Source organism: Malaclemys terrapin, chromosome 2 (genome assembly GCF_027887155.1).
Source record: "Malaclemys terrapin pileata isolate rMalTer1 chromosome 2, rMalTer1.hap1, whole genome shotgun sequence".
NCBI lineage: Eukaryota > Metazoa > Chordata > Testudines > Emydidae > Malaclemys > Malaclemys terrapin.
Genome location: NC_071506.1, coordinates 215,632,492 through 215,650,316, shown reverse-complemented (window position 1 = coordinate 215,650,316; position 17,825 = coordinate 215,632,492). Strand labels below are relative to the sequence as shown.

Genomic DNA, 17,825 nt, shown 5'->3' with positions numbered 1-17,825 from the left:
TACCCGTAGTCTTTAGACGGGACAAAGTATTTCCTTTCCACCCCTCTCGCTGTGGGTGGGATAGAGGCAGGAGTCTGCCATATCGTAGAAGCATTGGCCTGTATCGTGCGGATCAGGGGTAACGCCACCCTCGATGGGGCATCCGCTCCGAGGATATTCACGATCGGGTCGTGCACCTCCACTATCTCCTCCGCCTGCAGGTCCATATTACGGGCCATCCTACGCAGAAGATCCTGGTGAGCCCGAAGATCTATTGGAGGTGGACCTGTGCACGATGTGCCCGCCACTGCCTCATCCGGAGAAGAAGAGGAAGATGCCTCCGGTGGCACAGGATCCAAGGGCTGGTCCTGGTCTCCCTGTTCCTGGGCCGGAGCATCACCTGCGCCTGGGTCCAGGGCGTCAGGTGGTGCGGACACAGAAGCCTCCATGCCCCCTGGCGGAGGCCGAGAAATGGTGGACTCCGGGGCTCTTCTGACGGAGTGACCGGAGCGAGAGGTCGAAGCAATTGGAGCCCCTTGCGCCTGATGGTACGCCCACGGGGTCCAAAACGACCAGTGAGATGGGCCATGAGAATGGTCCTCTGTCGTGTCCTGCCAATGGCCCAAGTCCTGTTCCTCGGCTTGCCCCTGAGGGGGGTATGCCGATCTCGAGAGGTCCTCCGAGGAGCGAGACACCGATCTCGATGGCCACGGCGGTGCCGCGAGCGTCGAGACGATCCCCGTGGGCTGCGGTGCCGCACGGTGCCGGTCCGGAGATGATCTATCTCTACGCGGTGCCGGCGATCGGTGCCGGGACCGCGACCGGTGCCGATGACCTCGTCGGTGCCGGGAGTCGGATCTGGACCTCGACGAGGACCTGGAGTATGCCCGGTGCCGGGAGCGGCCTCTCGACGTCGAGCGTCGACCGTAGCGGTGCCGAGAACTACGTCTCGACGTTGATCGGTGCCGACGATCATAGCGGTGCCGAGACGTAGAGCGGTGCCGCGAAGAAGATCTTGGCCGCGAGTACGACCGGTGCCGAGGTGATATTCGGCGCCGGGACTGCGAGCGGCGTGGGGACCTGCTTCGGGACCTGGATCGGTGCCGAGGTTCCAGCCCTTGGGATGGAGGGCGCATCAAGGCAGGTTTCCCCCTCGACTGGACCGGGCGAGTCAACGGTGCCGACGGTGCCGGCTCCGTGAAAGCTATTAAGTCTCTCGCCGCCGCGAAGGTCTCTGGAGTCGACGGGAGGCACTGTATCACCGCCGGCCTCGGTGGAGACGTTATCTGCACCGGACTCAACGGTCTCGGCGCAGGAGTCGACGGTGCTGGAGGCACCTGTTTCCGGTGCTCCACCGGCGGACGCGGCTCTACCCCCGGCACTGGGGGAGCCGGCGTCTTCGGCACGGAGGTCCCCGTCTTATGGGCTTTTTTATGCCCTGGGGATAATGACCGGCGCCGAGGCACTTGCTGTGCTTGCGGTGCCGACGAGGTCCGGTGCCAGGGAGGCTTGTCCGACGCCACTCGCGTGGTCGTCGTAGCCGGTGCCGCCGGGGCACTGCGCACCGAGGCGCTAGGTGCCGGGGCCTGGCTTGTAGATGGAGCGTCCGGACTAAGTGCCGCCTCCATCAGGAGTTGCCGGAGCCGAAAGTCCCGCTCCTTCTTGGTCCTTGGTCTGAAGGCCTTACAGATCTTGCACTTATCTGTTTGATGGGACTCTCCCAGGCACTTCAGACAGGAGTCGTGCGGGTCGCTCGTGGGCATAGGCTTAGCGCAGGAGGCGCACTGCTTGAAGCCGGGAGCGTTGGGCATGAGCCCGGCCCCGCGGCCGGGGGAGAAAGGGGGAGACGACCCCCTTAATCCCCTGAACTACAATAACAACTAAAACAACTTTAAAACTATTTAACTATAACACTAGAACTAGAACTAGAACTATAACTGCGAATGATCTAACTAAGCTAGGGAGAGTGGAGAACAGCTAAGCAGCGCTCCACAGTTCCAACGACCGTCAGGGGCGGTAAGAAGGAACTGAGGGGGCGCCGGGTCGGCTGGGGTATATATTCAGCGCCATGAAGGCGCCACTCTAGGGGGCTCCACAGCCGACCCGCCGGTGTTGCTAGGGTAGAAAATCTTCCGACGATCGTGCACGCGGCGCACACACACCTAATGGAATGGATATGAGCAAGCACTCGAAGAAGAACTATTATTCGCAGAGACCAAAGTCTATTTTGCTAACTAATGCCAATTCACTGTTCACTTGTACTCCCATCTGTCTACATACATCTCGTCTTATACTTAGACTGTAAGCTTCTTAGGGCAGGGACTGTCTTGTTGTTCTGTTTGTACAGTGCCTAGCAAAATAATGGGGTCCTGGTCCATAATTAGGGCTCCTAGGTACTATGGAAATAATGATTTATTGTTTGAGTTTACTCTTTCAATCTCTTCTCACACTTAATGTTTAGACTAGGGTTATCATACGTCCTCTTTTTCCCTGGACACGTCCGGCTTTTCGGCAGTCAAACCCCCGTCCGGGGGGAATTGCCAAAAGGCCGAACATGTCCGGGAAAATGGCGGCTCTGCTCCTCCCCTGACTCTTCGGCTCTGTTTAAGAGCCGGGCTGCCCAGCGCTATGGGCTTCAGGCAGCCCCCTTGCCTCCGGACCCCAGCCGCCGGCCAGGCACTTCCCCTCCCGGGCTCCGGCTGCGCAGGGTCCGGAGGCACGGGGGCTGCCCGAAGCCGGTAGCACTCGGGCAGCCCGGCTCTTAAACAGAGCCGAAGAGTCGGGGAGGAGCAGAGCCCCCGCGGCTGGAGGCTCTGCTCCTCTTCGGCTCCGTTTAAGAGCCGGGCTGCCCGAGCGCTACCGGCTTCGGGCAGCCCCCGTGCCTCCGGACCCTGCGCCGCCGGAGCCCGGGAGCGGAAGTGCACAGCTGGGGGTGCAGGATCCGGAGGCATAGGGGCTGCCCAAAGCCCGAGCGCTACCGACTTCACGGTTTGCCGGGCAGCCTCCAGACCCTGCGCCCCCGGCTGGGCACTTCCCCTCCCGGGCTCCAGCTGTGCGCAGGGTCTGGGGGCTGCCCGGCAAACCGTGAAGCCGGTAGCACTGGGGCAGCCCTTTCCCCGTGGCTGGGAGTGGGAGGGAGCGGAGTTAGGGCAGGGAAGGGGCAGAGTTGGGGCGGGGCTAGGGGGTGGGGAAATGGGTGGGGCCAGGGCCCGTGGAGGGTCCTCTTTTTTTATTTATTAGATATGGTAACTCTAGTTTAGACTATAACCAGAATTTGTTTTGATTCTTCAGTGTACTATTCTTCTTAAAACTAGACACTTAATGAAGTAGTCACTAAACCAAGATTAATATTTAGGTAGAATTATACACTTTTCTGTCTAAAGAATATTTCAGATATGGTGTTTGTACATGTTATATTTAGAAGGTGATTAAAAATAACTAATCCAGAGTAGCATGCATCTTGGCAGACTTTAGCCATTTCCTAAACAAGCTCAGCTGGCCACAGCCAATATGTATTAATACATACCCTGGCCCAACAGACAATAATGACGCACAAAAAATTAAATCTGAAGTGAGCTTTTCCACTCGGTCATCTGTGCAATCTCTTCTCACTGTGTAACTGGTCTAATGTTATACAGTCTCATACTCAGGACCAATTTCAAATGGGCTTATTGCCCAAACTACATTGCAGAGTAGCAACTTGCCAGCAATAATACACCTTGCCAACAATGCACAAAAAAGTATTATTCCAACAGACTTACAATCTAATGAAATATAATAAATCCATCTCTCTGGTGGACAATGATCACCACCTGCTTTTGAAACCATTAACCTTGAGTTATTCTTTATACAACTGTGGACCCTGGTAGGGCCAAACTCAGTTGCTTGAGCAACTTTCCCCCCAATTTTAAATTTGAGCCAATGCTCATCTGCCCCATATATAGTTCCACAAAGCCAAAAGGGGCTTGGTTTGGGCTGCAGTGTTTTCAGTATTTACATGACACAGATTTATGCCTACATTTTAAATTAGGCACAGGATGTGTGTTTGACTTCCTTTTTCTACAGCACAGATTCAGGGCCTGTATAAGAGATGGGCAACTGAGGCTCAAACCAAGCAAAAGGTAATATTAGTATGGTTAAGGAGGAGAAACCCAGACAGAATGACAGCCCATCCCCTCCTAGAGAGGGACTTTGCTTGCCTTTAGTCAATTCAGGTTCACAGCTTTCTGGGCTCACTGGATCCTGAGCTGCCTGCATATATTCAGGCAGCAGCAGTTACCATCTACACTTGTGAGGAGTTTAACACCTTTCCTTTTGGATATAGGGACCTCGCTACAATAGTCCGTGCCTTTATCACCTCTGGACTGGACTAATGTCATGCTCTATATTTGGGATCTCTCACAGACCAATCTGACAATTCAGCTGGTGCACAATGCAGCTATTTGGCTCCTTCAGAGAATACTGTTCTTGTGTCCTGTACTCTATGCTATTTTCTCATAAGTTATTCAGTATAATTCAAGATGTTGGCTTGGACCTAAAAGAATTTTTTTTAGATGAATTCTAACACAAAAACGGGTTTTTGACTACATGAAAATTTTTGCTATGAAAAAAATCACTACTTTAGTTGATAAAACGTTGAAAACCTTTCCCCACCCCACCCTCCTCCCAACAAAATACACATTGTTAAAAAAACTAATTTTTAAAAAAAATTCATGGAAATTAATTTTTTTCAGCCAGCTCTACTAAATAGCCATAAAAGATCTGCATCCTTGTTACCTTACAGGGAAGAAGGTGGTAGGTGGCAAGATCTTTTTCAATGGAAAGTCCTTAACTCTGGAATTTGACTCCTGACCATCACTCTGATAGAACTCAAATATGTTCCTGACCTTTAGGGTATGCTATAAGGCTTTATTTTCATCATTCTTTTTTAAGTGTGAGTTGAGTGAAATTTATCTGTTCCTCATCTTCTACATCATGATTTTTTTATAATGTAGACACTGATTAACACTGATCTTTAATGATTTGAAACACACCCAGAACAGCTCATAAGTGCATATTTAATATATAAATATATATGAGTTTAGGACCTCCTCCTCATTAATTATTCCTTGTAAGTGTCAATCATTCATAGTTTCAGGCTGTTTGAACTGATATGCGGTCACTGAGTAGAACAGTCAGTTCACGTTTCCTAAATAGTGTATTTCATACCTCAAACAGAAATACGTAATTAATTCAGTCACCCTGTTTACTATCTGTGTTTGTAGAGTGTTGATAATGTGCTTGGTACTATAAAGAACAGAGAAAATGGCCTTTTAGGCATCTCTCTAAAACCTTTTTGTTTTAATCAATACAGTTTGGTAGCAGAATACAAAAGGGGAAAGAATCCACCAGACAGCTGAACATTACATACAATATCCCCTATTTTGAAAAAAAAAAAAAAAAAAAAAAAATCAAAGTTTTGACATTATCTGAACTTTCATTTTGACTGCACAATTCACATGAATAAAAACCATAAAAGGAACTCACAACTAAGCTGTTTTCAGCTTTTTTAAATGTCTCATTTGTTTTGTGTGCTCTTCAGATAGCTACTAGTTTTTTTAAATATTAGTAGCATCACTTACAATGCACTTTCCCTCCATTTCCTAAAAACTTTAACTTTCAGAAAGCTAGATTTCTGAATCACACACACCCATCAATGTACACATCATATCCTGCATATGCAGAGATGCCTGTAAGTCAAAAAATGATACCGGTTACTGTAATAAGCGCTCAAGCTTTTTTGGGGGGGAATAATGCAGTTTAGGAAACCAGTCTCCCAGAACTGTCATCTAGGTACAAACATCAGATATTATCCTAGGCCTGGTCTATCCCAAGACTTTTTCCTCCATAATTTCCTAACTTACTATTGGTACTGCTCCACAGTGGTAGCATCCGTGGGAGCTCTAGCATAGATTAGGGTCCAGCAGCCACTGGTGGTTTGGGGTTTTTTTGTTTTATTAATTATAGGGTCCTAATTACAGGACTGCTTGAAGCAGGGTTTGATGACATGGCAGTTATATCACTGTCAGCCATCAGCACTAAAGTCTACATTAGAACTCTAGGATTACCACCAGTTGAGCTTTGCCAGTAAGAAATTTTAGGTAAGAAAATCTAAAGTAGACATAGCCTTTAGTTAAGGTTCTAGTCTCAGAGTGACTAGGTAATAATGGCATTGTGGGGTTCCACATTTATTAACTCATTTAAATATTAATGCTGCTCAGTTTATAAGTAGAAAGATTTTTCTGGAACCAGCCCTGTAGAACTAAGCCTGGGACCGGAAAAGCAAAAGTAAGTTATTTCTGGCAAGTGTACTGTGATGAGTACGTTTTGCTGTCCTCGCACCTGTACAACCCTTTCAGATTAAATGGGAGTGCAAAGGAGGTCCTGCAAGAAGAATTTACTTAACTAGTTTGTTGATGCATAAGTCAGGTGCATCAACTTTGACCGAAAGAGTCCAGTGCTACTACACTGAATGAACTGTTTCTGCAGGATTAGCAGTAGTAAAAACACTAAACACTTTGTTTATACTAAAGTGAGCAGATGTAACTAAATACACAAATGGATAACTGAAGAGTAATAAAGTGCTTATTTTACTCTATCATTTTTCAGCACAGACCTTCATTTTCAACCTTTAGAACTCTAGTAAGCACACCTGTTGAGAATAAAACACACTAAATTCCACAGACCTGCATACTAATTTTCCATTTTCAAATTATCAAAACAATATACTTCAGACCTCCTCTCCTCTCTATCCCACTTGCTACTTCCAAACACACAGAAGACAACAGCCATTTTCCAGACTTCAACCACTAACACTGCAATAGGCAATATTCTAAGAGTTAGATTTTTCTCTAAGGTATACCAGATCTATTTATTTATTTATTTATGGAATTCTACCTGTGGGTATATAAGAATCCTGTGATCACATAACTATCTTTGTATTTAGAAACTTCTTGCTAATCACAACCACCTTAAGAGTATCATGGGAGAGACTGGAAGGAAGACTTGAGTTTTAAGGCTCATCCCCATTAATTTGACTCCAGGTACACAAAAGACATTAGGAATATTTAAGAGATTTTGCTGACCAGCCAGCCCCTTAATTCTGACTCTGTTTGTCCCAGCAAAATCCAGCAGTTCAAACAACTATCTTGCTCCAACAGGATTCACGCTTTAAAATCCTTCACTTAGGCCTGGTCTACATTTTTTTTTTTTTTTTGGGGGGGGGGGGGGGGGAGGGAGAAAATCGATCCAAGATATGCAACTTCAGCTACAAAAATAGTGTAGCTGAAGTCGACGCATCTTAGATCGACTTAGATTGACTTACTTCGCATCCTCGCGGCGCAGGATCGACGGCCGCCGCTCCCCCGTCGACTCCGCTTCTGTCTCTCACCCTGGTGGAGTTCTGGAGTCGACGGTGAGCGCGTTCGGGGATTGATGTATCGCGTCTACACGAGACGTGATACATCGATCCCCGATACATCGATCACTACCCGCCGATCCGGCAGGTAGTATACACATACCCTTAGTTTAGAACAACTGCAGCAGTACTTCAATGAAGCCTCCAAAGCAGCATTTTAGATCATCAATTTTTACAGATGCAGAGTAAGGAACACTAAAAGATAAAAATATATACTTGTTTTTATAAAAAGATGTATAATCCTTTTTAGCAAAAAAAGGTTTAAAAACAGGTCATTTTCACATATATATACACACACACACACACACTAACACCTTCAGGATATATACTACTTTTAAATAATGTATTACTACTACTTTGGTAGCACCTCTGGATCCCAATCAGGGTGATTTCATAGTAGGCACTATACAAACAAAATAACAGCCCACATTTTAGAGAGATTACAAACTACAATTTAGACAATATGCAACAGGTGGGTAAGCCATAAAACAATCCGAAGAGAAGTGAGGGAGGAAAGGAGGAGGACAAGATAACATGAGAGACAGGTGTATTAGCATAAACTGGCACACAGAGGATTGGACACAGATGGTCACTGGCCCTAACCAACACCAAATGATTTGTAGGCCCTCAGGGCAAACAGCCCTCAATATTTTAACTTATGGGATCATCCTTGACTTTTTCAAAGCTAGTTATTAGACAGTACTGTGGGTGTTGAACTACAAGATCTTTTAGAGATATCTTCAGCTAGAGAGGTAAATCTAGATTACAGTTAAAAATACAGGAAACGAATCTATGCCTGGACATTTAAAGCTAAAGCAGATTACCTTCAAACATCAAATCAGCTTTAACCAGTATCTAATTAAACAAAAGTAACAGTCCCTAATGATATACGCCTGACAGATAATTAATGCTGATACAAGTTCTGCATCCAGAGTTAAAGGCAACTGCATAATGGCATAAAAAAAAAATCACTCTACTATAGAGCCCCCATAGCAAATAAGACCATTACAACTAGATGCATTTTACAACATCTGAGTGGTTTTTAAAAAAAAGATTCATTTAAACTGTATTGTAGTGTCAGTAGTAATGGATTAATGCAATTAAAAATCAAAATGTCCACTAAACCTGCTAAATGCTCCAGTGGGCTTTTAACTTAAATCTCAGGGAAATTTCACCCATCATCTTTTGTTTCCTTTGTGTTCTAAGTAAACTGTAATCCCTGTTGAACACTTCACTGAGATAAATGCCTGTGATAAAAGCTGCCCGTCTACAGACAAAAAGACAGAGCCCATAATGGCATAAGTTTGTTACTTCAGTGTAGAGACTCCAAACAAAGGGAATTTATAAACATATTATTAAAGACTTAAAGGAAATTTTTTTAAAAACAAACCCAAAGGAACAATTTATTTACAAAGACACTGAACTTTCTATGCTAATCACAATATAGGCAGAACACTGCTGAAAAACAGTTTGATTGGTAGGATATAATCAAGCTCCTGAGATCCCTCACCAGAAACTGCCTGCCACACAGTTACACCGAATTACTTATTTTTCTCCATAGTCAAACAGCCTTCAGTGAAGAAAAAGCTGAGTGGTAAACTATTGATTAAAAATCTTACTCAAAATTTGATAACAGATTATCTCAAGCCAAAGGACTTACTTTTATTAGATTAGGCTGACCAACAATTCAATCAAAAAACTTCCAGTTACACAGAAACTTCTAAACAGATATCTATGCTACAAAAATTATTTCCAGCTGTGGTTCTTTCAAACGAAATTACTGGCACAACCAAGGCCACAAGGATGTGATACTGTTCTAAGACAGTGCTGATAAATACAGCTTTCCCTTAGCCTGTTATCAAAATACATTAAAAAAGTGTTTTTAAAAAGTTATACCATAGCTTTTTACATACAGGTAGCAGCTTCTCTGGATGAGCTCTTTCCATACTGATGTGCAGAAGCAGTGAACGTCCTTGTGCAAGACACTGTAATGTAATGAGTCTCTTGAGCTATCAGACTACGTACACATGACTGATTTAGAACACTAGGCTTTACACACAGATGTACTCCAGCAAATTGTTCTCTATCCTACAGCCAATCACTATCATGAAAGACTAGTTAAACTCCCAAGCCAATAACTGCAACTAACAGGGTCACAGACTACCAGAATTAGGGAACAGAGCATGCCTTCAATTCCAACCGAGAGAACACCAAAAAAGGAACTGAAACTATGCAATTTGAAACCTAACGTTTTCTGCAAAAGCAACTACTAAAAACAGCTCTCAAACTACAAAGTTATTATTTTTGCTCAGATTCAAGGCTTCATTAACATTATAAAATGAAAGCTAAGGAACTCAAAAATTAAACATCTGCTAAGTGTGTTTATACTCCTCTTATAGACCTTTTCAATGCATATTCATTCTGAAGACTGTTCCTTTCTCCACATACACACACTTGAGAAATCAAACATTCCTATTAGGGAACATAAACCAAGGATTTCTAAAATAATTATCTTTATATTTTGTTCCTTAGTGGAGGTGGGTTTAAAAGTAAGTTACGTTGTTTAGTTGGGGTTAAAAAAAAATTCATTAGCAGTAACTAATTTGGTCTTAAAAAATAAGCTTTCGTGGACTACAGCCCCCTTCTTTGATATGCATCCGAAGAAGTGGGCTGTAGTCCACGAAAGCTTATGCTCTAATAAATTTGTCTCTAAGGTGCCACAAGTACTCCTGTTCTTTTTTGCAGATACAGACTAACATGGCTGCTACTCTGAAACCTGTAATTTGGTCTTGTTTACAGACTATAAATTAATAGCCAGACAAAGCCTTAAGCAAGATAACTATCTAGAACTATAAATAATTCATTCATATTACTGAAACAAAAATATCTGAAAGTGAGAAAATTTGTTCTTAGATTTCCCTCCCCAACTTAATCATATAAATCCAAACCCCCACAACACCTTCCCACCTTGCCACATTTCCCACTAATCGACCACAAGCTTCATGATTCATCACCCACCTATCACTAGGGCCATAATTTTATCACGGAGGTCATGGAAATCATGAATTTTAAAAAACTATGTTAAATCTTAGAGGTATCCATAAAAATACATTTGATTAGACCCCCAAACTGAGTGGGGAATTGCAACCTGACATGCTCACAGAGCCACTCAGGTTTGGCCTGTTACTCCATCTCCACCTACAGAGGAGCAGATGGACCAGATCTGAGTGGCTTTGTGACCTAGCACAGGGATTGCAATGCCACTCATGTTTGGTCCATCCACCCCCCCTCCAATTACATTTTCAGTGTCTGGGGGAGGGATAGCTCCGTGGTTTGAGCATTGGCCTGCTAAACCCAGAGTTGAGAGTTCAATCCTTGAGGGGGCCATTTAGAAATCTGAGGCAAAAATCTGTCTGGGGATTGGTCCTGCTTTGAGCAGGGGGTTGGACTAGATGACCTCCTGAGGTCCCTTCCAACCCTGGTATTCTATGATTCTAACTAACTTTGGATGCCCAATTTGAGAAGTCTAGGGCCTGATTCTTCAAAGTACTTGGCATTTTAGAGGACTCTATGTTCAGAAAAGTGGTTAGTGCTGAGGTGTCAAGCAAGCACCCAGAAAATTAGGAACAAAATGGCCACCCATGAAAGGTTTGCTTTATGTGACTTGCCAGGCATCACATTAATAAATAAAACCGACCAACCTGTGGTAGAGGCAAGAATAGATTCCAAATTCTCAAAGAGGGAATTCACTTGCCTGTACTATCTTGTCTTCCCACATCATTCACTATATACATCTTCCAACTTCCGTAACAAATGAGGAAAGGATCTTACAGACCTCTCTCACTACACATCCTTGATTCAATCCCAAAGCACAGTCCATTCTGTGCACTGAATGAGGCAGTGGTCCATGGAAAAAAAATAGTATGTAGTCATGTAATTAATACGATCATAAATACTCAAAGAGGCTGAATTAAGGTTGCCCGTACAATCTTAATTCTGTAAATTCCTAAATTTGCAAACTCAAGCACTCAAAAGTTAACACAGGAAGTTACATTTTTAAAACTATGTTTTTAAACAGCTTTAATATTAAAAAAATTATCCTGTGGAACCATATTCACACACACACACACACACACACACACGCACGCCAGTAGAGCTCGGATCATTAGATCCGCCATTGAGCTAACAGTGTAACTGACAGCAATACAAGGCTAAATCCGGGTGTATTTTCATGGGTATGGCAAAAAAGATACTGCACTGAAAACAAAGGCAATACCCTGCAAAATTTCATGTCCCTCCTCCAAAAAATAGAAACACTAGAGCTTTTCAATGAAATGGTTGTCAATGCTTTAAAAAAAAATTATATATGTAGGTGGCACTAACACTTTCCTATACACACACACACACAAAACAATGAATGCATTTTTCCCCTAACTTCATTCTGAGAAATGTCGGACCTGTGTCCCCGAAAAAATTTCAGCCCAAGGGAGACACCCAACATGGAAAATTTTAGCCTGAAACAGTTTAATAAGTAACTAACAACAGGATCTTATAATGGAAAGTGTTAGTGCCACCTACAGTTAAGGTTGCCCATCTACCTATAATTATACACTATACTACATATAACCAATGTGTCCCAGAAAGTCAGAAGCTTTTATCACCTGTCCAAGCATCCTGGTAGGTTTTATATAAATTAACATTTTGTCTGTTTTGGTAAACCCCTGCAAACTCTCATGACCTGAAGGAACTGCTGGCCAGCTGAGCTAGAGAAGTCAACAGCAGGCTGGTTTTATGACCAGATTTTTAATAGGAGTTGTTTGGCTCTTCTAGTTTATAAAGTCCATCTGACATGTTTGCAATGGTAAGTCCCTGCATTGGACTTTTTGATCCTGCTGACATTTTAGCCTCTGAACAAACAGTTTATGGATTTTTATAAGCTTCAAAAGCCATGCTTGCTGAGTTTGTAAACTCCAAGCTCTCAACAACTCTGCTGAAATCTTTGAGCCTGCCAAGTTTGAAATATTCATAGGGAATATTCACTGGATTTCAGGACAGAACAAAAACAAACTGAGTGAATTTTTGAAACTATGCCAAACTTGAGACCCCATGTTGCAAAGAACACAGAAAACATTTTGAACAGTAAAAGAAATTCCAGTTTTTCAGACATCATAAAATGGCTTGTCTGATTAAAAAATTAACCTCAAACTTTCCCCAAAAGTCTATTCTTGCCTAAGATAGGCATGACAAATTTCAGAGAAAAAAGCTTTTTCAATAAAAAGTTATATGGGGATTAAGTATCAGGCTCAAAATGGCAACCGATTCACACTTAAATATTGAGGTCACCACTCTTGACTCTGTAAAACGAAGTCCAGCAAGTATCTTCAAAAAACCTTCTGAAAAATTTTGATTTGTGTGACAACACTGAGAACTCAGAACAAAACAAAAAGTCTACTACATCTTGTGCAGTAGCAACATTTTAACCACATGTAGTAATACCAGCCAGCATTCTCACAAAAAACTGTGTGCATTTTTTATTTTTGAAAATTGCACTACAGGAATTAGTTTCCACATAACACATGCATTTCAGTCTAGACAATCTTTCTTCCTCCTCCCCGCCCCACCAAAAAAAAAAACCATCATTCACTTCAACTAATCCCTAGTCATAGAAGTGGCATTTTCTTAGAAAGCATGTTCAAGGGAGGATAATAATCCAAAAAAGAAATTTTAACTGCAGCAAAACTTTTGGCAAATGGAAGAGACAGAGACATATTTGGCTTTCAGTACTTCACATGTAACTGAATACTTGGTAAGCAATACATCATCCATGACCTTCGTGCATGCAGTACTAGCTTTCACAGAGAAGGTTCTCCAAGAGTCAGCTGAGAAACCAGTACTTCCATTTCATTTGGATCATAGTATAGCAGCAATCCTTTTCTCTTCACTAACAAATATCAGGATATAGAGGGGCTCTATGCTGATCCAATCCATTAGAAAAAAAAAAACAGCTTTTGTGTTAATTTTTATGACTAAACAACTAAAGAGATAAAAAGTTGATTATACTTCAGCCTACAGAAACATACATCACTGTCAATACATCAACCAACTGTATACTCGCAACTTGCAAACTAGTAATATAGTACATGTATTGTCTCAGATTGGCTAGAACTCCCAAGTTAAAGCTATTTTTCCTTTTCAGGAACACAAAAAAAAAGCCAAGCTCAATGCTACTTTTCTTCCTGAGTAGATAATGCAGCAACATTTGTTTTCAAACATAATATTAATTACTTGCAGCATGGTAAGGTTTTTGTTGGCAGAGCATCTATCCAGAGTAGATAAAAGTACTCAAAATAGTAAAAATTCTTCAAAACAGGGCCTCCAATATTTTTTATCTTTTCCCACCAAAAACATCATTAAGATAAGAGGAGGAGCAGAAGCAGATTAGAATATAGATTCTTAACTGGTACCACAATATAACGCGGTCCTCGGGAGACAAAAAAAAAATCTCACCGCATTATAGGTGAGACTGCGTTATATCAAACTTGCTTTGGCCCCCCGTTCCTTGTTCCCTGACTGCCCCCTCCAGAGACCCCTGTCCCTAACCACCCCCAGGATCCCACCCCCTACCCAACCCCCAGTCCCCTGACTGCTCTGACACCTATCTACACCCCTGCCCCCTGACAGGCACTCACCGGCAGCAGCGGGAAGCGGAGCAGCCCGGCCCCAGCCCACTCCACTCCGCCACCTCCCAGCCACGGCACTCCACTTCCTACCGCTGGTGAATGCAGGGAGGTTGGGGATAGGACGCCCCCCCCCATCGCTTCCTGCCTCAGGTGAGTATGGAGGGGCGTCCTATCCCCAACCTCCCCGCACTCACCAGCAGCAGGAAGCGGAGCGCCGCAGCTGGGAGCTAGCAGAGTAGAGCGGACTGGGGCCGGGCTGCTCCGCTTCCCGCTGCCGGTGAGTGCAGGGAGGTTGGGGAAAAGACGCCACCCCCCACACTCACCTGCGGCAGGAAGCGGAGAGACACGGCCCCAGCCTGCTCTGCTTTCCTTGCCCCGGCCCCAGCCGTGTCACTGGGGGGTGGGGCTGGGAAAAGGTCCTGCACTCACCTGCAGTGGGAAGCAGAACGCCACAGCTAGGAGCTGGTGGAGTGGAGCTGGCTGGGGCCGGGCTGCTCCACTTCCGCCGCTACTGGTGAGTGCGGGGGAGGGGGGAAATCCCTTCCCCCAAGCCCCCTCCCCCGAGCGACATGGCTAGGGCCAGGGCAAGGGAAGCAGAGCGGGCTACTGCCGGCCCCCCGCTAATCCCCCGGGCCACTCTAGGACTGTGGGGCCCCCAAAAGTGCCCTCCCACAGCTCCTGCCTCCCAGACCCAGGGTGGGGAAGGAGCCCCTGACACACACACACCCCCGAGACCCTCTGTCCCTTATCCAACCCCTCAGCCCCAGCCTGGCCCAGCACCCTTAACACGCTGCTCAAAGCAGCGTGTCAGAGCTTTACCGTGTTGTATGCAAACCCGTGTTATATCGGGTCAAGTTATATCGGGGTAGAGGTGTACCAAGTAAGGAGGCATTTGTGTTGTGTTTCTATTGAATTGGAAGCTGTAGACACATGCTAAAACAGGAGGCTATTCTTTCCCAGATACAGTAACTCCTCACTTTAAGTTCTCCCGGATAACGTTGTTTCGTTGCTGATCAATTAGGGAACATGCTCATTTAAAGTTGTGCAATGCTCCACTCTTATGTTGTTTGGCTGCCTGCTTTCTCCACAGCTGGCAGCCAAACAACGCGTGCCCCTCCCTCTTCCCCCCCCCCCCCAGTGTCTCCCACCTGCCGGCAGACCCCATGGATCAGCGCCTTCCCCTTCCTCCCCTGCCTCCTGCCCTTGGCAATCAGCTGGCTTGCAGCTTTAAGTGGCAGGAGGGAGGGGGAAGGAGCAAGGACTCTGTGCACAGGCTCCCCCTCCTCCCCTGTCTCCGGAATGCAGCAAGCCAGCTGATTGCCCCAGGCAGGAGGCAGGGGAGGAGGGGAAGCCTGCACGCCATGTCCTCGCTCCTCCCCCGCTCCCTCGTGCCCCCTAAACACTGCAAGCCAGCTGATTGCCCCGGCAGGAGGGAGGACTCAGCCGATGAAATCAAGTAGCTTCTTCTGGATGAACTTTTCCGGAGCAGCTTCACTTGGAGCACCATTTCTGGGCATGGGAAGCTAGCATTGACTGTCAGGAAAGGATATCGCAGACAGGGATGGCCTGTAGTGGCAGCAAAATTTCAGGATTACAAAGGCTGCTCTCCCAGAGATCTGCACAGTGCTAACCCTGGAGATGCAGCAGCAGACCATCAACATGAGAGTTCTCTTCAGCATAGAGAAATGTGGGCCACTGCCATCTGGAATCTCACCAACGGCTACTCGCCAATAGCTAACCAGTTTGGTATAAGTAAATCAACTGGCGGGGCTATTAGCAGTACACACCTCCCCAGTAGGAGGGTGGGAGCATAAACCCTGGCAATGCACAGGTTATTGATGGATATGCTTGGTAGGGGTTCCCAAATTGTACTGGATCCACTGACCGGTCCCATATACCTATTCTTTCCTCACCTTATCACACACACAGCAAGCCTCAGCGTTCAACAGACACAGGGTATTGCTCCATGGTTCTCCAAGGCCTGGCTTATCACCGTGGAAGGTTCATCAATATTTGTGTGGGATGATCTGGAAAGACCCATGATTCTAGGATCTTTAGAAACTAAGACTCACCATTTTCTACACTGAAAAGGGAAATTTCTCTCTCCCAGGACTACTATGGACATCGATGACACTGTGATTTCCTCTGTCATTTCAGGAGACCCATCTTACCCTCAGCTCCCCTGAGTTATGAAGCCTTTTACTGGACACGTGAAGAGGAGAATGGGATATAATTAAACAGCTCCTAACAGCTGCAGAATAGCATTGGCGTACATATCGGAAGGCTAAAAAGGAAGATGCAGATGCCTAATGTAGAGGCTGCTGAGCAATATCTGCAAAATCAAGGGAGAGCACCTCACTAATGGGTGGAAAGGAGAAGTATAAAGAGTTTCTTAATATTATGAACAGCCAGAGAAGCAGACTTCACAAACTGCAGCAAATCATTAGGGCCACAGTCAGGGATGCCTTGTGATCCCAGGCTGAGGCTACAAGCTAAAATTGAAATGAAATTTCATTAAGTTTTATTATTTTTTTTGCAACAATTTTATAAGAACATATTTCATTATGCTCCTCGCACATGTAATTTTATGAAAGGGTATTTCATCTTTGTCAATATAAGCGCTAGTGAAGATAAAATAGTGCAAATAAAAAAATATTTTATTGAACACAAACCACAACAAGAGACAGTGCAATCTTTAGGGGTCATAACAGTGCATACTTGGTTATGCTATTCTGGTCACAAATGTGTGTAGGTGGGGGGTTTCTGACTGTTGCTCTTTCCTCAGGCACAGATGGATGAGGGAAGAAGCCATCACTTTTAGTTGTAGGAGTGCAAGTGGAGTCCTAGTGTCCCCTATTCATATAATCTTGGGGGTGGGAGAGGCAAGTGACAGTAGCAAAAATGTGGGGAAAATGTAGTGCTGCTCTCAATATGCATTGTTTTCCAGGGGCTGCAAGACATGGCTGGGCGAAGATGCTGAGAGGGAACATTGCACCAAAGTGTTCTTCAGCAAGACTGTTTGCTTCTGCATCAACTCCTGCAGTCATTTCTGCACGTCCCTATCTTTCTCCACTCTCCCATGTCAATTCTCTGTCCTCCACGGTCTCTCCATAAAGTGATTTCCCTCCACTCGTCTGTCTTCTTCTCTTCTTGGATGCAGAACCAAAGATTCTCTTAATTCACCCACAGATTTGTCAGGCATTCAGGGGGAAACATTCCTTCTGTGGGGGCCACAGCACGTGAGATGTAGGAGCCGGGGGAGATGACAAACAGAACAAGTAGTTATTGTGCTAATCCTAGTCTCCATGGCAACAATAAACCATTGCTCTTTCCTCAGTTTTGGAATGCCATTCCTGTAGTATCTTCCAAGTCTGGGATGAGCTTGCAATGGGGTAAGACATTTTCCAATACACTTTCCTTTTGCATAGAGCCCTTCTGTCAATCCTGGAATGGAGGCTGGATCCGTGTACCAATCCTGGGGAGTGATGGGGGTGGTAACTGCACATGTACCACCACAGACCAAAGACTGAGAATGGTCTTGTTCAAAAGGAAATGGGCAAACCAACAAGACATTATGCAGCAATGTTATCTCCCAGAGCTGCTGCAGGTGTGAAAGGACAACATTACATATACAAGCAGCCTCAAGAGAGCTGCAGTGCCTTTAGTGTGCATGCCAAAATAAAGCACTATATGCATTTTGAAATGTTTCA

At 45.0% G+C, this 17,825-nt stretch overlaps 1 protein-coding gene across 12 annotated transcripts in view; it reads right to left on the bottom strand.

The window, feature by feature from the left end:
- SLC4A7 (solute carrier family 4 member 7) overlaps nucleotides 1–17,825 on the bottom strand; it is a 162,616-nt gene that overhangs the window by 106,548 nt on the left and 38,243 nt on the right. Inside the window, exon 1 of one of the 12 annotated variants that reach the window (XM_054019925.1) lies at nucleotides 9,349–9,429. The exons of 10 other annotated variants lie outside the window; for them this stretch is intronic. In XM_054019925.1, coding sequence (XP_053875900.1) covers nucleotides 9,349–9,381 — 33 coding nt within the window. In that variant the 5' untranslated portion in view covers nucleotides 9,382–9,429. Of the gene's footprint in view, nucleotides 1–9,331; nucleotides 9,430–17,825 lie in introns of those variants that run through there. One more of the 12 variants, XM_054019927.1, reaches the window with a different exon arrangement.